The 22811-nt window shown below is 36.6% G+C and overlaps 3 protein-coding genes and 1 pseudogene across 4 annotated transcripts; 3 read left to right on the forward strand and 1 right to left on the reverse strand.

Moving 5' to 3' along the window:
- On the forward strand, window positions 1-1982 carry LOC143469320 (uncharacterized). Of its 2 annotated transcripts, XM_076966975.1 has the most exons (3): window positions 14-383; window positions 521-636; window positions 708-1982. In XM_076966975.1, the coding sequence occupies exons 1-3, from the start codon at window positions 201-203 to the stop codon at window positions 736-738; spliced, it is 330 nt and encodes a 109-aa protein (XP_076823090.1). In that variant the 5' UTR covers window positions 14-200; the 3' UTR covers window positions 739-1982. The 2 variants fall into 2 exon arrangements, with proteins under 2 accessions (XP_076823089.1, XP_076823090.1); XM_076966974.1 differs by having other exon boundaries at window positions 1-383; window positions 521-1982.
- A 125-nt stretch (window positions 1983-2107) lies between these two features.
- Window positions 2108-11423, forward strand: LOC143469319 (puromycin-sensitive aminopeptidase-like). The gene is made up of 21 exons (XM_076966973.1): window positions 2108-2347; window positions 2820-2982; window positions 3129-3198; window positions 3469-3628; window positions 3752-3854; window positions 3939-4018; window positions 4124-4272; window positions 5462-5576; window positions 5791-5912; window positions 6623-6770; window positions 7002-7112; window positions 7192-7324; window positions 7510-7639; window positions 7783-7927; window positions 8265-8487; window positions 8753-8853; window positions 9510-9608; window positions 9966-10073; window positions 10299-10454; window positions 10607-10654; window positions 10756-11423. Exons 1-21 carry the CDS (start codon window positions 2129-2131, stop codon window positions 10891-10893), a joined length of 2721 nt encoding a protein of 906 aa, XP_076823088.1. The 5' UTR covers window positions 2108-2128; the 3' UTR covers window positions 10894-11423.
- Window positions 11424-15680: 4257 nt separating this feature from the next.
- On the reverse strand, window positions 15681-16400 carry LOC143469437 (putative thiopurine S-methyltransferase pseudogene; annotated as a pseudogene).
- A 3785-nt stretch (window positions 16401-20185) lies between these two features.
- Window positions 20186-22783, forward strand: LOC143469321 (putative thiopurine S-methyltransferase). Its single transcript, XM_076966976.1, has one exon. The coding sequence runs from the start codon at window positions 21685-21687 to the stop codon at window positions 22402-22404; it is 720 nt and encodes a 239-aa protein (XP_076823091.1). The 5' UTR covers window positions 20186-21684; the 3' UTR covers window positions 22405-22783.
- Window positions 22784-22811: the final 28 nt, after the last annotated feature.

The raw sequence follows: 22811 nt of genomic DNA on the forward strand, positions 1-22811 counted from the left end.
TAGGAACTAATATCAGTCCATTCAGTTTCAAAGACAGAAAACTTCTTGAAAGATTTTTTGGAACAGCGATGGAGCAGTTTTTGGTGGAGGTGAACAGTGGTTTGTTGTGAGTTAGGATCTAACAAACAAGATTTTGTATTTTCATTGTGGCAGTGAAGCCCTGTTCATTTGCCCATATCCGAAAGCGATTCAACAACCAAATGGCAGCCTTAAATAAGTTCACAATGACGCCACTTTTGAAAAAGAAAAATCACGCAAACGAGGGGGAAGAAATATCATTAATAGCGATCAAGAGGAGGATGGAAGTTATCAAAAAATTTCCTGGTGACGAACGCACTGCAAAGACTTTAGAAAAGTACCCATCATACAAGTTGAAAGAAAAGGTAAGTGTGATTTTAACTGATATTTCATTAACTTAAGCATAAAATTTAAACAACAGGCTCTGCTTTTTGTCATTAGTAAACATAAGATACAAAATCGTGTCAACGTTATTGTTGTAACGTTTTCTCTATTTTTGTAGTGCATAACCGACATTGCTATATTCTTTGGATATTCCTCTAAAGAAAACATGGTGAACAAGTGCCGGTTGCGATTTTGTAATTTCATCGAGGGAAGGTCATTGTGCTGTGAAACAGGGTGTGTAGGCCTATGCCTAATGGAATTTTCCAAAGTTATGAACCAACTAGAAGCTGTTTCTTCTCCTAAAGAGCTATCTACTGTCATCAAGCTTATGAATGATGGAAGCGTAAAGCTCGTTAAAGATCGAAATCAGCCACATAATTTGTGTGCAGGTACTAAATGAGATCCGGGACCCGGATCAGTTGTTGTTGACCAATTGCAATTTGTTGATTTAGGAAAATCTGAAATTTTTTGTGTCTATTATCTCTGCTTTGTGTACATTTTATCCTGGATTCTTGTCCGAATGTCTTTACTTGTTGCATCATATGCAATATACGGTTTTATTACTTTAACCAAAATAATAATTTCGCTTGAATGTTTACATTACAGTATTTCGAAACGAGGAATGTTTGTTTGCCTTCTTTAAGTTTATTGTAAAAACTTTATTATTATTGCATTTGTAGCCTATACAATTTTTAGTTGACTATATGCCATTTTCCTCAGTTTCGTTCTCGTAGCTTGTGGTAGACGGCATCAAGCCGATTGTGAATTTTGAAAGTAATCGCTTTTTCTTTTCTTTGACTTTTTTGGAAGGATACATAATTAAAATTTTGTCAGACTGGTAATTATGCATTTTGGTCACGTGATGTTCAAGTGCGACATTTCAATTGGCATGGATTAAGCCAGGGAATCCCAGGCTGGTCTAGGTTCTATATGGGCGATTATTTAGCCAGGTTTACATTAACTAGGACGCTCGCGGCTGAATATGGGGATATTCATAACCAAACACGATTGGAAAGGATTTAGTCGTTTCAGACTAGTATTTAGCCGCAAGAAGGACTGTATTTATCCAGCTGGTAGTGGCTAAATACCGGGATATTCATAACCATTTTTTTGGAACGCATTCAGTCACTTTTTTTTCCTGTGTAGTCATGAACCAAAAAGAGGAACAGAAACTCGTCCAAATCAAGAAGAGGTGTATAGAATTGCACTGTTGTTTATCTCCGTTAAAAGTAGGCTAGCAAAGTAGATCAACAGACTGATCAGTTGATTGAAAAGTGAAAAGATTGCGCTGAGCTAGACTATAGCATGTAAACTTACAGGTTTATTAGGGGTTTAGTAGCCTAGCCTATACGAGATCATGCCATACCCGTATACACCAGACTGCAGTCTAGCCTGCTTGTTTAGGTTAGTTGTTTTGCGATTTTTCGTGTTAGGCTTATTAGGTTAGCCTAATGACTCAAAGGTTCAGCCCTGTATGATAAAAATTGGGTAATCAGTGTTTGCCTTTTTTTTTAGAGATATCGGTTTTAAACAGTAATTTTGCAGTATAAATCGGAGCAAAAGTTAGGGTCTCTTTTTTTCGGAGACACCGGTTCGGCCTGGTATGCAATGCCGTTTTAGAAAAAAAATCTCGGCTGTGCTCTTACCATATTTTGCAGTCTGGATGACCAGCATGATCTACAAATTAGACTGTGTGTTTAAAAATTCTTTGTGCAGGGTTTTGTAGATGTTGTTATTGAACATACAGTGGGTATCTTTTGCAGTTAGAAGATTTAATTTTGCTAAATTAGACCTTGCAAAACCTTTGTGTTTTTCAACAATGCCTGCTGAAAAGAAGCCATTTTCACGACTCTCCACCGATGTTGTTCCGGTCAATTATAACTTGTGGTTGAAGCCATGTCTGAAGAATTTTGTTTTCGATGGAAAGCAAGACATCCAAGTCAAGGTATTGAATTCCTGTTCTAAAATTCAGTGTCGTTGCATCATCAATGCATTAGATTTGTTGAAAATAAGTACCGGTACAATTCTAGGAATAAAACAACAAGTTAAAGATAGCAGTCATAACCTTGTATGGAAAGAAATGGTATGTCCAGTGTGCAACGTAGTTATCATAGCGAATGACACTACATTGCAATGTAACGTTATGACTGATGCACACCAGTCTTTGAAAATTATATTGTTTGAAGCACAAAAAACTTACATTTCATACTGGGTCATAACACAACTTTTTATTATTGTTTCCTGAACCACCATCCTTATTTTGTACATCACATTAATGTCGATTCATGCCATAGTTTTGTTACTACTTACTGATGTACCCTTGTCATACTGCACTAAGAATATATTCTAGTATTTACATTCTTTAGATTAAGTGTAGATTTTAGTGACATGTACCCTATCAATCATATATGCTGCAGGTCAACAAAGTCACAAACAGCATTGTGCTTAATTGTGCTGAAATCGAAGTTGCTTCTGTGACGTTTTCCAACAGTTCTGGAAAAACACTTGACTCCAGCAGCATTAGCTATATAGAAGAGGAAGAAAAAGTTGTGATTGCTTTTCCAGAAGAATTACCAACCGGTACTTTGAAAAAAAAATTTTCTTTTTGGTTTCTGATTGATTTGGCATTTTTGAATAGGTTAAAAAATTGACCAAAATGCAACCCTTTGTAACAATGCAATTTATTTAAATTTTTTACTAACTTATGTTTTTATGGAAAATTTTAGGTAATGGTACAATGAATATGGAATTCAAGGGAGAACTCAATGACAAAATGAAAGGTTTTTACAGAAGCAAGTGAGTTGTCTTATTTGCTATTCAATCAACAAGTTGTCTATGTCTACTTCTTACTGCTTGTTGAAACATATGTCACAGTGTATGTTAATATGACTTGCTCTTCCATGAAGACTCGCAGTGTAATGGGTTTTCCCGCTTTAATTTGTTAATATTGTATGTTACTATGATATAGCTAATATTATTAGCTGTTTAGTAACTTTTTGAGCTTTCTATTAATGAGTCATTTTTTTCAGAGTCTACTTTTATCTCAACGAATATTCTATGTTTTAGATATGTTGCTGGGAATGGTGAAAAGCGATATGCTGCAGTGACTCAGTTTGAATCAACTGACGCTCGAAGATGTTTTCCATGCTGGGATGAACCGGCATTGAAAGCGACATTTGATGCCACTTTGGTTGTGCCGAAAGACCTTGTTACATTATCAAACATGGTTAGTGTTAATAAAAAAAAAACTTTTAGTCATTGTTTACTCTGATAGTTCAGGTATAATATTGGTGAATATAATCTAGAAGTTATAGACCGGATTTTGATAAGTTTTTATCTTTTGTCAAAGAATGTAATTCAAGAAGATACATTTTCTGATGATGCTTCATTGAAAGTTGTGAAGTATGCTCAAACACCAATCATGTCCACTTACCTGCTTGCGTTTGTTGTTGGTGAGAATTGTTAAACTTGCAAGAAAAGTACATTGAAAAACATGTAAAGATTAGTGGTTTCATTAAAGTGCTTATTGCTTTAAGGTGAATTTGACTTTTTGGAAGACCACTGCAGCAATGGAGTGAAGATTCGTGTTTATACCCCTGTCGGAAAATCGAACCAAGTATACATTTACATAATTGTTTTATGTATTGGCAAAACTAGAGTTTTAGTATTTTCATAATTCATTATGAACATGGTAGGTGGTCATTAATTGGGTATTATTTAGGGTCAATTTGCTCTCGAAGTTGCCAAAAAAGCTCTTCCATTTTACACTGATTACTTTGGCATCCCATACCCCCTTGCAAAAATGGACCTCATTGCTATTGCTGATTTTACCGCTGGAGCCATGGAGAACTGGGGTTTAGTTACTTACAGGTAAAATTTGTATGGTTAGGTTGCAGTTGGTTAGGTTGGAAACTAGAGTTGTTCTGGAAAGTACTCGTGATAAGTATTTGGCTACAGTATAAATATTGAAGGCCTAATATTTAACAGGGCTGGGCAGCCTTCATTTAAAGATAGCATAGCTCGCACTCTCGATGAAAAAGAGAGCCCGCTTGTGACCAGGATCAGTTAAATCAAAGCTATCGTTGTCTTTTCTGCGCATCTTTGAAAACTTGATGCATTTGCTAATTGCTTGTTGCAATGTAAAACTTGTTTCTTATTGCAAGTTACCATCGATACTTTTAAAAGGTTTGAGTTTTTAAGGAGTACCACAAGCAGATTACTAGCTGATGCAGTACATAGTGAATCATACAATGTTCAAGAAGTTTTATTCTAACTATTTTTCTGACATCACACACTTAATGCAAAAGTTCAGGCATCACCGACCTTTAATTCACAAAGAGCCAGATAAATATGAGAGCTGATGATCGCGGACTGGTTACCTGCTTTGTTCAATAGGCTACAATACAGTTACCTCGGTTGTAGCACAGCGAGACAGGCAGGAGAAACCAATGTCGCGAGCCATAGTTCAGTGACCCCTGTATAAGTTAATCTTCGTGTTTATGCCTTTTTAGTTTTTACTTTTGTAAGGTGCCATACTTTTTACAGCGCTAATAGATGGAAGGAAGTACGAAATGCATTAGATAACAGGAAGTCATGATCTGTTCTACTTATGGTTAGTTAGACCAGCTCACTATTTTTGCTTCACTTTTTATATTACCATCACATAAAAATTAGTATCAAAGCAGTGAAAATGTTTTAGAATTTACCAACTACAAAGCATTTTTTTTGCCGAGCAAACAAGCGTGAGCGGAAGACAAAAAGTGTGAGCGTGTTGTATTTTGACAGAATGGCGCTGCTCCCGAAATCGCTCTCAAAAAAATGAGCGCGCTTGTGCCCAGCTTTAGTTTTTTAAGGCTTATAATACTTATATTGTACAGCGTTACGTTTTAGGTGTTATTTTACTGCTAAATTTTCATTGTTCTTGTGGCATTAAAGTTGAATAAAAGCATTGTTTAAAGTGGTATTGCTTACAGTTATTCTGTTCATGATATTTATAACTTTGTTGAATAAGCAACTTAATTTCTTTTTGGCATTGCATAAAAAAAGATTATCTTCTTAGGGAGACCGCACTTTTAATCGACGATAAAAGTTCTTCAGCTCATACAAGGCAGTGGGTTGCCCTTGTAGTTAGCCACGAGTTGGCCCACCAGTGGTTTGGCAATCTTGTTACGATGGTAAATAAACAATTTTCTCCTTGTTTATTTGTTCAAACCTGATTAGTGTTCACTTTGATGTACTTACTTTTACTTAATGATTTCTTAAACAATTAAGGTTATTTTCAATACAAATCCTAAGTGCCTGTTTAATGTTACTGTTTAATGTGCCTGTTTAATGTTTAATACAAATCCTAATTGTTACATGTATAATAATTTTTATCACTTGCCTTAGGAATGGTGGACACATCTGTGGCTGAATGAAGGTTTTGCCAGCTTTATGGAATATCTTGCCACTGATCATTGCCATCCTAAATTTGACATCTGGACTCAATTTATTACCCACGACCTGGTCAGGTGAGGTGTGGTTGTGCCAATCTTTTCTTTGTCCAAGTTGGTTATCCTATCTTGGTTATCCAATCCTATCTTTTCTTTGTACATGGTTGTACTTGAAGTTTAAATCATCAATACTCACACTGTGATGTTTTAACTGAAGTATTCATTGTTAGGCTCAGAATTTTTGGGTAACATGTCTTTAGTGTTACATGTAACTGTTGCAATATATCGAAGACAAGCCAAATGAACGGAAAGGAAATCTCATATTTCCGTAGACACGCCAAAATAGATCACCAGAGTTACTGATAAATTTATCTTGCTGTCAAATATCAGATAACTGGCAAAACAAATGCGCCATCTATTACAATACTAAATACTGATGGTGGCTGAACTGTGTTAACCCATTGTATAGTAAACTAAAAAGCAATACATGAGGTGGCACGCTTGAGGTTAACTTTATTTTTGATTCTTCTGCATATTCTATCACAATTTATTCTATTACAATGTATCAAATAACTGTATTAATCTAAATAGTATGATAAAGGCAAAAACTGAGAAAGGTTTTCTTAACGCAGATAATGAATGGAAGTTGACCTCGCTATCTTTTCGCGCCTTTGGCTTTTATTTTACCGTTAAAGTTAATATGTTTCTGCCACCATCTTCATGCATAGATTGTTGTCAGCCTTCTAATTATGCTGGATTGGTTGGATTTATCTTTAATTCTTTCACAGAGCCCTCGATCTGGATGCATTAGACAACAGCCATCCAATAGAAGTTCCTGTTGGTCATCCAGATGAAGTGGACGAAATCTTTGACATCATCTCCTACAGCAAGGGAGCATCCGTGATCAGAATGCTGCATAACTGGATTGGCGATGAGGTGATGCCAAGATAATTGTCTTTTTGCATTACTGGAAAAATATCGTAATGTTTAGTTTCTTTAATTTTGTTTACGTAAGTAAAGTTCAGTAGCGAATGCCAATTTCCATCACATTAATTATAAAAGGGCATATATTTTTATCATTTAGTATGCAAGCTTTGTAATTCTTGCCTTGTGTTTCAGCAATACAAACAAGTTTGTTTAATCTGTCTCTGATCATATTTGTTGCAGAGTTTCCGCCAAGGCATGCACTCCTATTTAACCAAGCATGCTTACAAGAACACTTTCACAGAAGATCTGTGGGATGCTTTGGGTGAAGCCAGTGGAAAACCTGTACAACGGGTAAGCAGCGTGCACAAAATTCTCAGGCATACTTGACTTTCCTGCGATAAATTAATATCATAATGTTAACCTGTTCTAGGTAATGACCACTTGGACCAAACAAATGGGCTACCCAGTGCTGGACGTCAAATGCAAGTCGCGAACTGACAACAGTGTCACTCTTTCCATCACGCAGAGCAAGTTTAGAGCGAATGCTGCTAGTACAACAACCGGTTAGAAGAATGCTATTTTTCGTGGAATATTATTATTTTAAGTTACATCTACACTACAAGCAAGCCTGGTTTGCACAGCTTGCTTTAGCATAAAAAAGCTTAATAAGTTTTCTGTTACTTGGACATATTTCGCTAAAGTTTTACTTGGATTTGCAATCATTTGGTGTTTTTCATTTGATGAGTAGATGACTCTGCCGCCAGATGGTCCATTCCTGTATCATTTTCAACCACAGCATCTCCACTCGCAGCAGTAAAGAGCATTCTAATGGAAGAGGAAACTGTTGATGTTACCATTGATAACATTCCAAAAGACAGGTGTTCAATTTTGGCTTACAGTTAGCGCGTTATCTTTTGAAGTTTAGGGACCACATTTAGTCATACACATTACCCGTCCACTGTCCACAGTGTCCAGCATGTAAAAATACAATAAAAACTCAATGTCTTTGATTGGTTTTCAGCTGGGTGAAAGTAAACCCTGGTACAAATGGTTTCTATCGTGTGCGATACAGCGCAGACCTTTTGGAATCACTTCTTCCTGCAGTGCGTGATCAGACCTTGCCACCACGGGACCGTCTTGGTCTAGAAAGTGACCTATTTGCATTGGTATAAAGTTACTTATCCCTAGAAGTTTATTTTTATGCAACTCCAATACAACGAATATGAATTGTATAGTTCAAAGGCGTGCAACTGTTGATCAGTTGGGCCACAACGTGCAAGTGTAATGATGCTGAGGGCCAGACAACAGTTAAAACTACTTAAAAATAATGTTCTATTTGTTGAATTCTGTGCGGGAAGCACGCCACAGAAATAGGTACCGCGGGCTGTACATTACATGCTTTTGGTATAGTCTGTATGTTACACTTTGTCATTGATGATGTGATTATGCTGTTGTTATTAAAGATATCTTAAAAGAGCAACCAAGGCAGTATCTTTGTTATAGGCCTCGTCTGGTCTTTGTCCTACTACTGACTTCCTGCAAACGTTAGCTGCTTATGCAAATGAAACCAACTATACTGTTTGGAATGACGTCAATGCAAAGATATCCAAGCTTTTCACCCTGCTGTGGAACAACGATGAAGCTTATAACAACTTTAAGAAATTTGCACTGAAACTTTTTAAGAACACAGCCAACAACTTGGGTTGGAACCCTAAGGAAGGAGAAGGTAAGGAAGAGGTATATGTGTTTAGCACATTTTGTAAATATAATCTTACGGCGCTTTGCTTGTCTTTAGGTATTGTAGCTTGGCAGTCTTTTATGTACTTCGTTATTTGTACGTTATGTACTTCGTTTTTTTGTGCTTAGTAATTGGTACATTTTGCGCTATTGTAATTTACATAATTCAAGTTTGGAACATTTTTTTTTCTGAAATTTTTTTCAGCGCTTGCCATTTCGTAAGTAATGTAATACTGGTATATCATTTTGTGTAGGGCACTTGGACGGGATGCTGCGTAGCCTCGTTATTGATCGAATGGGCCAATGTGGCTGTGAGAACACTGTGGCGGAATCCAATAAACGCTTGGCCGCACACGTGAGTAGTTTTCATATTTTCATAAAATTTTGCCAACTTTTAAAGCTTCTGTCTTGCACCTGCAATCTCGCGATATCAACACACTGTGTTAAGTGGAAGAGTTATGTATTAGGGTGTTTCATTTTTTTACCATTTTTGGAATTTAAAAAAGTTTGGGGTCTCCCTAAGCGGTATTTCGAGCACAATGAAAGAATCTAAACTTTTTGTTGATTTATGACATCATTTTGAAGTTGCACCCCCTTGTTGAAGTTTCGGTGGGGGTGCTTTTTTCTGAATTGGCGATATCTTGGTAACCGATTGAGCTAGACTTTTAGACGTACGATCAAGGTGTCAGAAGATTCTGAACGGCTGGTTTCCTATAACCACTCAATACATTTTACCTTATATTTTTTGTTCTACAAAAAAAGTTACTTAAGGAAAACCAAAATTTTGAAATTTTGCATACAAGTCCACTTGTCAGAATAACCTACAATAATTTGAATAAATTAATAATGGAAATATTTTAAAATAAAAACGCCGGTACTTTTTTAAATTCCAAAATGGTGAAAAAATGAAACATCCTATTATGTATCATGTACCGTAGATCAGAGACGGTAACGTAGTGTATAAGGGCATTACATCATCAGTGGTGTCATGATTACATTGTGATTACACAGCTGAATAAATCCTGCATGTTGAACGCGGATCTTCGTTCTCCGGTTTATGGAATCGTGCTCTCCCATGGTGGTCGAAAAGACTTCGAAACTCTGCTTTCGGTAAGAACTCCGACCAAGTAGACAAAGCTGTACTCTAAGCCTTAAGGTTAGGTGTGTAGAAATATGAGACCCACGTAGCATGGGTGTCATATTTCTACTCACCTTACACATGTATTGTATTAAATTTACATATTGTTAGCTTAAACAAGTAAAACAGTACATTCTTTTGGAAATAAAAGCTTTAGAGAAGTCATTCATAGTACCAGTAAAGTATCGTTTAAAGAAACTTAATTATAAAGAAAGTTAATTTTGGTGGTTTTCGCTTTGAATAGCTTCTAAAATAGTTCTACAAGCATACATAGTAAGATATAGTATCAACATTGGTAGAGTTGTTAAAATGATTATTGTTTTTAAAAGCTTCACAAGGATACCGACTTGCACGAGGAAAGAAACCGAATCGAACGAAGCCTTGGAGCAACAAAAGACCCCGACCTGATGAAGGAAGCTTTAGAATTCGCTATGTCTGTAAGTACAGTCTCAAATCTATTCGTGAACTTTTATTCGTCCCAAGTTCTTCTAAGGTTTCAATCGATTGTTGAACATCACACGACTTAACAAAAAGTTTGTTATAACTTACTCAAAAGTTGACCAAAAAGTTGTCTCGGTTCATTTCTCGGTACAAGAATTTCTCAAGCCTCGGCCATGTAGAGCTAGCACCTGCGTAACGTCATATGTTTTCCCCTATATCAGGACCGGGTGCGAGCCAACGACCGTGTGTTTGTGATTGGTGCGCTGGCAACCGCACACAGACAGGGCCGGGATACTGCGTGGGAATTTTGCAAGGCCAACTGGACTCAACTTCACGATTTATATCAGGGTCAATTCTTGATTTCCAGGCTAGTTAAAGTAAGTATACGCATAAAACTGTGTCCTGCACACCGTCGAAATCAAACTAATCATGTTTTTGGTTCTACCTGTCGCTGGGCTTAAACACGGTTAGATTATAATTAATGAAAGAAAGAAATTCTGAAATAATCGTTTTCGTGATTTCTTACCAGAGTACAACGGAGAACTTTGGAACCCGCGAGATGGCCAACGAGATTGAGGTAGATTATTATTATTTGACCTGGAACCTGCTCGAGTTCGTTCATTTTTCCGTATTGATTATGACCAACTATTTTCAATATTTCTTTACCGATTTGTTTAGACCTTTTTCAACAATAACCCGGCGGCGGCAGCTGAACGCACAGTGCAGCAATCCATCGAACAAATCAAACAGAAATCTGATTGGTGGGATCGTGAGGGCGAGGCTATTTCAGATTGGCTCAAGCAAAACTTTGCCTAACCGTTTTGCAATTCGAGAACAAAACACCAAGAAAAATCTTTAAATCGTAGGAAGCTGTGCTTTAGTCTTTATACGCAGGTTGATTTTCAATTGGCGCTAAGTGATAATCGATTCGCATTTTGTGTGTATTGTCATCCGTTTTAATTGCTGTTTTATTCAATTCGGTGATTTCAAAATTTGCAAACCGTTCACTTGCCGGAGCTTGATCCTGTTTTACTTCATATTCGTGGCGAGTTATACAATTACCAAACACATCCAACAAAGAAAAATGCACACAACGTAAGTTTTCCTTTATAAGTGTGCTAATTGAGCATGTTGTAGGGATTGTAAGCAGTTAATTATTGCTTGATCGATTGTTCGCTAATCTGACTCCATTGAAGCGCTTTCGTTAACCTCTGATAGCCAGTTAAGCATCACAGTACCAGAACCAAACTGTCAATGTCTTGAATAATTAATCATTTATTATTGATCCTCAACAAATTGGTTACTGTTTTCAGAGGACAAAATAAAGCTGCATTCGGTAGACTGTTCATGCCAGACTCGCCATATCAGACTGACGATATCAAAACTAACGTATTGAGCGCTGTAGTACGAATGACGTCATTCGGAAGTAATCGTAACCTGTTTGCGTATGTTCAACACGACCAAACTATAGTACAACGCTTGCTGTTAAACACAAGAAATGAAGCACTAATACAATATAGTATGACAGCACTATAGGCATCGTGTCAACAGTATTGATTTGCTTGGGTAAATAGGTGATTAACACTGCAACATGTAAAGTGACATTGTTTGGTTTTTTACGTCACGTATGTTTTCTTCAAACCGGCAGACACTTGCTCCAGCAGTTTCATGGCTGAACCTAGGGTACGACACTGGATTGTTGAGTGTCCATAGTTTACAACGAACTGATACGACTTGTGTCTTACGTCATCGCTTCGTTAACTTCGGGAGTGAAATGTTCGTTTCTTCGATCTGTTTTTCCAACTCGCATGTGACTGGGGCAATCTTTAACGTCGCTCGTGGGGTATACTGGTGTATGGCGTCAATGCTTTACGTTTGTTTTGGACTTCTAGTGACGTAATGTTTTCATCACGTGGTGTAGGCTACTGGTTGAAATGTCACCATTGACTGGTCACAGGGACAAGTCGAGCGACGTGTGTAGTAACTATTAACCGTGGCTTGTTGCGTAAAGGAGGTATCTCGAATTGATGTCGATTTAATAGTACTGTCAAATGACATAATCCTGAGACTTTTGACATTTTTTCACTACCCCAAAATCGGGATAGAAACCCAACTAAACAAAAAGAAAAGATGTGGGTGAAAGTGGAGATCTGAATACAATGAACATTGGATTACATTACAAAATAAAATACTAATAAGAAACGGATACAATATTTTTACTTATGGGTTTATAACGATTTTCTAATTTTTTTGTAAAATAACTTTTTTTGTAACTCTTAGTTTTGAGATTTTACAGAAAAAAGTGTTTCATGCGATGCATAGCGTTGGAGCAAAGCGGACTCCCGAGCGGGGCAAAATGGACCTCTGAAAGTTTCGATAGCAGACATATCTCCACTGCCTTCTACTAAGCTCACTTCCAGGAAAAGAAAGGCTAGACAATCGGAAATTTTCACAACCTCTCCTGTAAAACTATATTGTTGAGAGAGTGAACAAAAATAAGTCAAAACTTAAGAGCTTGCCGAGGAAGAGAAAAGCTTCCGAGCTGTCTAAAGGAGCTGGTGTTGGTAGTTCTGCTACTAAGGAATACTGCTGCTTGCTCTGTGGAGATCTCTACCAAGATTCCCCTGAAGAAGATTGGATTCAGTGCAGCAAATGTAAACACTGGTGTCACGAAAAATGTTCTGACTGTGCAGGGCATGACTTTGTATGGAACTTGTGTGTGGAGGACTAGTTTGTAGCATACTTCGCAGTTTTGTGATTTATTTTCGTGTGTGTTAGCCTTGTTGTTTTTATTCAAGTAAAACCAAAGTACTTTTCAAGTTTGATGTTATTTTGATACCTATTTCAATGCTATGAAGTTGTAGCGGCCTGTGTGGCAAATTTAATACCATTACGTCATTCTTGGAAAAGAGTTTTACAGTCAATTTAATACCATTACGTCATTCTTGGAAATGAGTTTTCCGTTAACAATTGGAGTTTTTAAACTTTTAATACCACCACATCATTCTTGGGAAAGAGTTTTCCAGTTATTGATTGGAGTTTATGAACTTGCTTTTTCAGAACACTGCAATTATCGTTGGTATATTTGAAAACTTGCTCTGAATAACTTCGTGTGAAAACTCCTTTTAGTACGTTGTGACGATTACGTCACGAGTCACGAGTTGTTTTGAGATGTTTGGAATTTAATTTGGGATATTGTAATTCAATTGTTTACCAGACTTGATTTTTCCTTAATGACGTCAGATAATTTCCTCGCTTGAACTGATTTGCCACATATAAATACCGTTGTAATGTTTTCAATCTTTCCTTTTCGTGTGATCGATTTCACTGGTTACTACAGCGCTATGTAACATTCAGTAAGCTTTGCCCGAAGGTGAAAACCTTTGTGTTATAATAAATAAAATGGGAACTTTATAATTTAGTAATTTGTATAGACAGAATCAAGCAACTAACAGCATAGTCACGCAAATTTGAGAAATGAGAACTCATCCATCGAAGCAGAAGTAAAACAAGTTATCAACCATCAATCGTCCTCGCTCACATTCTAACAATTACCGCCAGCAAACGCGGTCTTTATGACAGATGAGTTTCTTGTGTAATACCTCACAAGAGTAGTACACAAACGAACTATTTCTTTGTCATAACGTTACCAGGTCGTTTCCAAGAAACTCCAAGAAACTGTTTCCAGCTTTAACCGAACGTAATTTGCATTGCAAACGCACTGTTTCTCTCGCTCACACGCTTTGAAATGTTAATGCCTTTTTTGTCGTATATTTCCGCCACATCGCACCATGTTTTATAAGCTCGAACTTCTGCGCGAGAAGTGCCCAGACGGAAAGAATTAGCGAGTTGTACTACCTAACTACAGTAGTCATGGTGATTGTAATTCAATAGACATCTTATTAGCAGTGGTATTAGTGTATTTTTGGTTATGCGTAATATTGAGAAACTGTACAGCACCTACAATAAAATACCTTTTTGGGTAACTCGCGTTTGTTGGAACAGTAAAAGCTTACGGCTGACAAGAGGTTAGAGGTTTCCGCCTTCCCTAATACCTTGTCACGTTTGTCTGAGGATCTCAAAACGCTCGGGTGGTCACCTCAGGATGAGGTCATGGTGTCTGTGGTCGACAACTGTGCTCACTGACGCCGAGACAGCGTAGCATATGCCTAATACTTTTGTCCGAGATGGCAACGTTACTGTACAACATCGAAATGCGTATCAACACTTTTTAAATTCGTCGATGCCAACTGTTCGTCAAAACTTTCTATATTGACTAAAATTAAGTGATAAATGTAAAATTCCCATCAACAGCATTTCACATCAAATTCATATTATATATATAATATAATATATATTAATAACAAGTTTTAATTTGCAGTTGTGCTGTTTATTAGCTTAAAAAAGTCTTTAATAACTGTTATGCAGAAATTAGCGCATCAAGTAATGAAAATATCAATAGCTTTACTTTGATAAAAACACAAAATTTTCCTTAACGTTGTTACAACCTGCCCCAACAAAAATGTTACCAATTGCCCCATTAAGTGATCAGCTAAACATTTGAATATTTTTAGCTTACCGGTATAATCACAAACCAGCATCTGCAATCAGTAATATAACACAGAAGTGATCAACTTTATTTTTAAAACATTTAATCTGATTCACACTTGTTGCCATTTAGATGACGAAATTAAATTTCACACAAAATTAACTCTAAACCTCAAAAAACAGTTTTTTTGCTTTTGACGATTTTATTACAGGTGAACGAGCTTTTTTGTTAAAGGGAAAGTTACATTTCACCATTGTTATACTTTTAGCCCCGGTCTCCCCTAACATACTAAATAGGTACTTATTCATCTACTTATTCTTAGAAAAAGATATCTATCGATATTAAATAAGTAACCATGAAACAGGTAGGCTAATCAGGTTCACACCGCACTTGGAAAACACTTTGTTTTGATAAGAAATTAACCTTATAGAATAAAAATTACAACTAAACCTCTTCAAAAGATTATACGACACTACACATTGTGAAAAATTCTTAGTTCAACTATGGACAGAGGTATAACCACTTGAAATCATGATGATATTATAGCCCACTTGTTGTCCACTTATGTAGGCGATTGTTGTTGAATTGTTTTCAGGAACAGACATTTGCTATGTGAACAGTTTTCACATTGTCAGTTTATAACCTACAAGGGTGTTATACACCTACAATTACTAATGTTAAACTAAACATTCCGGTAAGAACGATCAACGACAATTGATTAGGGGACACACACCATATATTCTTGGTTTCATTTAATTTATGCCTTTTATTGCAAGGCTTAGGTTTTTAGCAAACTTAAACTGCGTAAAATAGTCACAGCACATTTTGCTATAATATCTTTTCTCTAATAACTATGTGTATGTCTCTATATAAGGGTCTAAATAATTGTGTATATGCTATACGCTATAAACAATAGATAATACAGACAACTTGGAAATGTGGACTAAATATTTTACATTAATCAGACAATATAATGATATATCTTGCAACACTTAAGCCTGTAAGACTTAATCCATAATCTAAGATTATTGATTTGTTGTAGCATAATCTTGTATTACTTGCGAGTAAGCAAGTTAACGTGGATGAGTTGAGACTTAGCCCCGGTGCGCTTGAGTAAAGCAGTTCCACGAACTTCGTAAGTCTCCAAGAGAACAGAGTTGAAGTAACGACCCAGAGCGGTATCAATATCATCTTGAGAAATGGAAAACGGAGGCCCGGGAAAAGATGATTCCCAGTTGAACGTGCTCAAGAGATATTTTCCATCCGATTTAACCAGGTCGTTCATGACATCCGCATATTTCATTTGCAGCGATGGATGAACGGAGCCAAACGATGCTCGATCCCAAACAGCATCAAATTTTCCCAAGATGGCTGAATTGATCCCAAAGAAGTCTCCTTTGTAAATGGCGATCTTCTTGTCTGTACCTTTGAATATTTCATAAGGAGCAGTCGGATGTTGCGATCTTTTGTATTTGATCGAGTGCTCGTAGAAAAAATTCTTGATGGCGGTTTCGGAGAATTCAATCCCTACAACATCGTGCCCTTCATCGGCAAGAAAATCAATGTCGACAGTTTTTCCGCATAATGGGATAAACACCCTGCAATTAGGTTTCCGAAACTTTTCTTTGTGTTCCACCAAATCCATGTCGACTGTGGGTCTGTGAAAACCAATTTGTCGTTTTTCCCAACGGCTGATCCATTCTTCTTCTCCCATAACGGCACTTTCCTGGTTACCGTAAATATTGGTCACTTTGCCCTCTGCGTAACATGCCATTTCGCAGGTTTATGGTGTATTAGAATTAAATTTTAATAGCTTCAAATTGTTTGCATATTTTTCTGAAAAGTAGCTCAGAATTTAATTTATGGGATACGCCTGGTTTCATATTCTTTGTAATTCAAGCAATGATGTCAACATGCTCAGTCTAAGTGCAAATAGCAACTAGCACAGCTTCACTTACAGTCTTACACCATATAGCGATTGATAAAGCAAACTTGTTGTTTTTGCACAAACACCATAGGAATGGGTGCGCATTATGGGATTGTTTTGTATTAATGTTAAACAAATTGTACATCATAAAACTTTACGCTGATACTAAATTAGGATAATTATTTTTCCTTTACTTTTGCTGCCATCAACCATTCAATGGCAGATTTCCTGCTTCGAAAGTTTTCTTATACTGTGCATGAAACAAAGTCCTGTGATTGCAAAGCATACTGCAAATCATCCCTTGGTTTTTTAGTGATGATATCACGCATTGCAAATTAACCTACTTAACCAATAACGCACGTTTAGACGCAGAAGCACCAAAGATAGTGCTGACGACCGGAAATTGACCCGACTAAGAATAAAACTTCAGCATGAAAAATAATTTTGCAGAATGTGATAAACTACAATTAAAATTTGATTCCAAAATAGTCGATTGCGTCAACCAGCGTCTGTCAGCAAAATTAAAGAAGATTCTGTTTTTACCATGAACCTTTCTAAACGATTGACACATTTCTTCTACATCCCATATAAAATGACTTTCCTTTATTCTGATTATAGTAGTAACTTGTCCTCGTAAAAACAGGATATATACACCAGATCTATATTTAGCTACGAAAACTTGAAATTAGCTATTCAATTGTTCTGAAAAGTACATACGTTTTAGGCTACATAACATAACATAACACACGAGTGTTTTTCCACCGGGTATACCAAGACCACCACTCACCAAGTGGTGAATTGTGTTTTCTTGTATTTCTGTACTGTTGCACTGCACGCAAGTTTTATTTGCTTTGGGCCTAAGGCCAACTGGCGTGAAATTAGTTCCCGGTTCCCTGGTACCTTATTCGGTTACTTATTCACAGTTCAAATGAGTTATCATTAAAATCAATTGCTGACTGTTGTAAAATATACACTTCAAAATAAATTTATAAAATTTCAAGTAAATTGGAACAAATTAATATCGCCTTGTTTAAATTGGTGTCAATCGAAAAAAAATATATGAGAAATCAAAACAATTACTGTATATAAATAAACATAAAAACATTAAATTTTTAATTAACTTTCCAAAACAAGTTTTACTCCTCTTCTGAGCTTTTGCTAACTGTTATCAATCACAACAGACGCCATTTTATATCACAATTCAACGCTTAACTCATACGTGACCGTTCTTAACCAGTTCAATCTATCGCTCTATCACTCTATTTTATAGCAGTTTTTGATCTCACTGCCTATTCGATCAACTAGCACACTATCTCGCTTCTTGAGCATTCCACAAAAAGTATGCCCGCAGTAGAACCCCATGTGACAGCGCTACAGGCATCGTATTAAAAGTAATGATATGCTTGGGTAAATAAAACAAATCAGGATTTGATGCGAAAAATATCCTGTAAGTACAAATTTCAAACGACCGACATCCCTTCGCTACCCCGAGATCGGGACAGCAAACCCAAAAAGAAAAACATTGTGAGCATAAGTGGAGATCTGATTACAATGAAAAATGGAATCTATTACAAAATCAACTAATAATAACAGGAAAGAGAAAAAAGTTTGTGTTTTTTTATTGGTTTATATATGTTTTATAATTTTAGTTTTGTAGGGTTTATAGGAGAAAAAAGTTACAATTAAACTGAAATTACACATAAACAATTATGGGTACAAAGGGAAAAGATGAAGGAAAGAAAATAACCATGATTACGTTATAAATAAACTATGACTACGAATACAATGTAAACTACGGGGTTACGGTTACAAATAATTTATGACTTAATTTAAAGAGATAGGCTTTTCGATGCAAAATACATAAACTCAAGAAGCTACCATCGCAAAACCAAATCATAAACCTCCGCTGAATTTTGGCTTGCAACGAGATCTAGGCTAAGACTGCCTACAGTCTTAGTTTGGGCAGAATCCTTGTACTCAAATTTGTATAACAATCACCTATACTTGCAAATTTTGAGCTTAAACTTTTAAGATAATTACTCCAAAAAAACAAAATTTCCAATCCACACAAATTTACAACAGCCTGGACAGGCAACCAGCTATTGCCAAAACCATAACAAAACACCCCACATCGACGTCACATGCGCATTGGACCGGACCATTTCTTACTTTCTTTAATATGACGCTTTGAGTGCGACATCAGCATAAGCAGAGTGTTGCCCGCTTAAATTTGTTTTCTTAATAGGAAGTGACCCCTTAATGCTTGATCGATTGTTCGTTAGTCTGACTCCATTGATATGCGTATTTGTCAATCACTGAAATACTAGTTGGGCATCACAGTACAATAACGAAACTGTCAATGTTCTTGAACATTATTATTGAGGAAGGCGGTGCAAAACGAACCCTCTAGGGGAGAAAGCGTATTTCCTAAATGTTACAGGAATCTTTTGATGGAAAAAGTAGCAACGGAAAGGTCTGCTGGTAGGTTATGCCTGTGCTAAAAAGTACAGCTGAAAGTAACACCCCTTCCGAAAAAATAATAATTTTTACAGATATTTGCAAAACGGAACCCCGGGTCATATGTCTGAAAGGTAATTGTATGACTTTGGTGCATGGTTGTGGTAAGTTCATAAGAAGCACTGCATCTGTTCAATCTAAATGGTTATAGGCTATGCATAAACTGACCTAATGTATTTCATGCGCTACTTGACGACTTTTTAAACTCCATAGCATTGAAACAGATATCCAAATAACATCAAACTTGAAAAGTACTTTGATTTTACTTGAATAAAAACAAGGCTAACACACACGAAAATAAATCACAAAACTGCGAAGTATGCTACAAACTAGTCCTCCACACACAAGTTCCATACAAAGTCATGCCCTGCACAGTCAGAACATTTTTCGTGACACCAGTGTTTACATTTGCTGCACTGAATCCAATCTTCTTCAGGGGAATCTTGGTAGAGATCTCCACAGAGCAAGCAGCAGTATTCCTTAGTAGCAGAACTACCAACACCAGCTGCTTTAGACTGCTCGGAAGCTTTTCTCTTCCTCGGCAAGCTCTTAAGTTTTGACTTATTTTTGTTCACTCTCTCAACAATATAGTTTTACAGGAGAGGTTGTGAAAATTTCCGATTGTCTAGCCTTTCTTTTCCTGGAAGTGAGCTTAGTAGAAAGCAGTGGAGATATGTCTGCTATCGATACTTTTAGAGCTCCGTTTTGCCCCAACGCTACGCATCGCACTAAACACTTTTTTCTGTAAAATATCAAAACTAAAAAACTCCAACTGTTTCTGATTAATGGAAATCCTTTCCCTAAAAATGATTTAGCAAACAAGCAACTTCAACTTTAGTAGCCAACACCAACTTTCACTAGGCTTTCCTTATATCAACATCCCTCAAAACACATTTTCGGCCCTCACTGCTTTTTGCATATTTTTTGACAGAAACGTTTCTTGACGTTTGTCACGGTTTAACAAATGAATGGTGGCCCTAGCGTTTTTCGTTTACGAGAAAAGTGAGAGGTCCGTATCGCCCCGGGGGTCCGTTTTAAGACTGAACATTTGAGAACGTGCATTGAGCGCTGTGGTAACGAATGACGTAAATCGGAAGTTTCTATTGTATTGCGTAAACTAGACACGGCCAGAAAATAATATAGCGCTTGTTGTTAAACACACGAAATAAAACATTAGAAACATTATAACATCATCAGATCTGCGCGGGCATTTTGTAGGAATAACGGCTAATTATGACAATCAGCACACACAGACAGGAGCTAATTCAGTTAAGAGACTTCAAGCATTAGCCAGCTTAATAACTGAATAATAACTCGACAGTTATTGAAAATGCTATGAATATTATTTATATTACGATCAAGGATTACAACTAGACTAATAACATAAACTAACAACTAGATTCCATCATAATTTAACAACGCTTCAGACAAAACATGACAGACATTTAGAAAGATTATGTTTTGTATGCACCAGGCAAGTTCAGTTGGCTAGAAGCTACAGGTTGTCCACTGTAGTGCTCCACAATCCTCTTTCTCGATTCTGAGAGCTACTTTGTGAGTTGGACAACGGTAACATATATACAAGTGGGCAGCTTAAGCATGAAACGTTATATGTCTTTAGCTATTTGTGTCTATTTCAAGTTAGATTAAGATTGGAAAGAAAATTTATATTTGGGTTAGGATTACGATATGGGTTACGACATGTAATTAACTTGGTATACCCGATGAAATAACACTTATGTGTTATGTTATGTAGCTTAAAACGAATGTACTTTTCAGAACAATTGAATAGCTAATTTCAAGTTTTCATAGCTAAGTACAATCCATCTGGTGTATATATCCTGTTATTCCGAGGACAATTTACCACTGTTATCAGAATAAAGGAAAATACTTTATTATAAAGGATATAAAAGAAATGTGTCAATCGTTTAAAAAGCTTCATGGTAAAAACAGAATCTTCTCAAATTTTGCTGACATATGCAGATTGACGCATTTTGGCTGTAATTTATCACATTCTGCAAAATAATTTCTCGAGCTAAAATTGTATTCTTTGTCAGGTCAATTTCCGGTCGTCAGCACTATCTTTGGTGCCTCTGCGTCTGAACGTGCGTTATTGGTTAAGTAGGTTAATTTGCAATACGTGACATCATCACTAAAAAACCAAGGGATGATTTGCAGTATGCTTTGCAATCACAGGACTTTGTTTCATGCACAGTACAGTATAAGAAAACTTTCGAAGCAGGAAATAGGCCAGTGAATGGTTGATGGCAGCAAAAATAAAGGAAAAATAATTATCCTAATTAAGTATCAACGTAAAGGTTATGATGTACAATTTATTTGACATTAATACAAAACAATACCATAATGCGCACCCATTCCTATGGTGTTTGTGCAAAACAACAAGTTTGCTTTATCAATCGCTATGTGGTGTAAGTGAAGCTGTGCTAGTTGCCATTTACACTTAGACTGAGCATGTTGACATCATTGCTTGAATTACAAAGAATACAAAAACCAGGCGTATCCCATGAATTAAATCCTGAGCTACTTTTCAGAACAATGTACAAACAATTTGAAGCTATTAAAATTTAATTCTAATACATCATAAACCTGCGAAATGACATGTTACGCAAAGGGCAAAGTTACCAATATTTATGGTAACCAGGAAAGTGACGTTTTGAGAGAAGAAGAATGGATCAGCCGTTGGGAACAACGACAAATTGGTTTTCACAGACCCACAGTCGACATGGATTTGGTGAAAAACAAGGAAAAGTTTCTGAAACCTAATTGCAGGGTGTTTATCCCATTATGCGGAAAAACTGTCGACATTGATTTTCTTGCCGATGAAGGGCACGATGTTGTAGGGATTGAATTCTCTGAAACCGCCATCAAGGACTTCTTCCACGAGCACTCCATCAAATACAAAAGATCGCAACATCCGACTGCTCCTTATGAAATATTCAAAGGTACAGACAAGAAGATCGCAATTTACAAAGGAGACTTCTTTGGGATCAATTCAGCCATCTTGGGAAAATTTGATGCTGTTTGGGATCGAGCATCGTTTGAATCCGTTCATCCATCGCTGCAAATGAAATATGCGGATGTCATGAACGACCTGGTTAAATCGGATGGAAAATATCTCTTGAGCACGTTCAACTGGGAATCATCTTTTCCCGGGCCTCCGTTTTCCATTTCTCAAGATGATATTGATACCGCTCTGGGTCGTTACTTCAACTCTATTCTCTTGGAGACTTTCGAAGTCCGTGAAAACGCTTTACTAATGCGAACTGGTGCTAAGTCTCAGCTCATCCATGTTAACTTGCTTACTCGCAAGTAATACAAGATTATGCTACGACAAATCAATATTGTTAGTATATGGATTAAGTCTTATAAGTGTCGCAAGATATATTATTATATTGTCTCATTAATGTAAAACATTTAGGCTACATTTCCAAGTTGCACATAGTTATCAGGAAAAGATATTAAAGTTGTCTTAACACATGTAATATTTTCTTTGCCGAAATTGGCCGGTAAAAATTGGAGTTAAAATGTGTGTGCTATCTACACTATCGCTGCCTTGCATAGATTTTCTTGATAAAGACAAAGAAACCATAAAACAACCTCAGTAGTCCGAGTCTAGAGTAGACAATGGAGAAACCTTTGCTATTATTTAATTTTGTTGTGAAAAAGTGAAAAATACAATTGAGCGTTCGTAATAGGCCTATTGCTCGCCGACCCAAAACC

Source organism: Clavelina lepadiformis, chromosome 8 (genome assembly GCF_947623445.1).
Source record: "Clavelina lepadiformis chromosome 8, kaClaLepa1.1, whole genome shotgun sequence".
NCBI classification, from domain to species: domain Eukaryota; kingdom Metazoa; phylum Chordata; class Ascidiacea; order Aplousobranchia; family Clavelinidae; genus Clavelina; species Clavelina lepadiformis.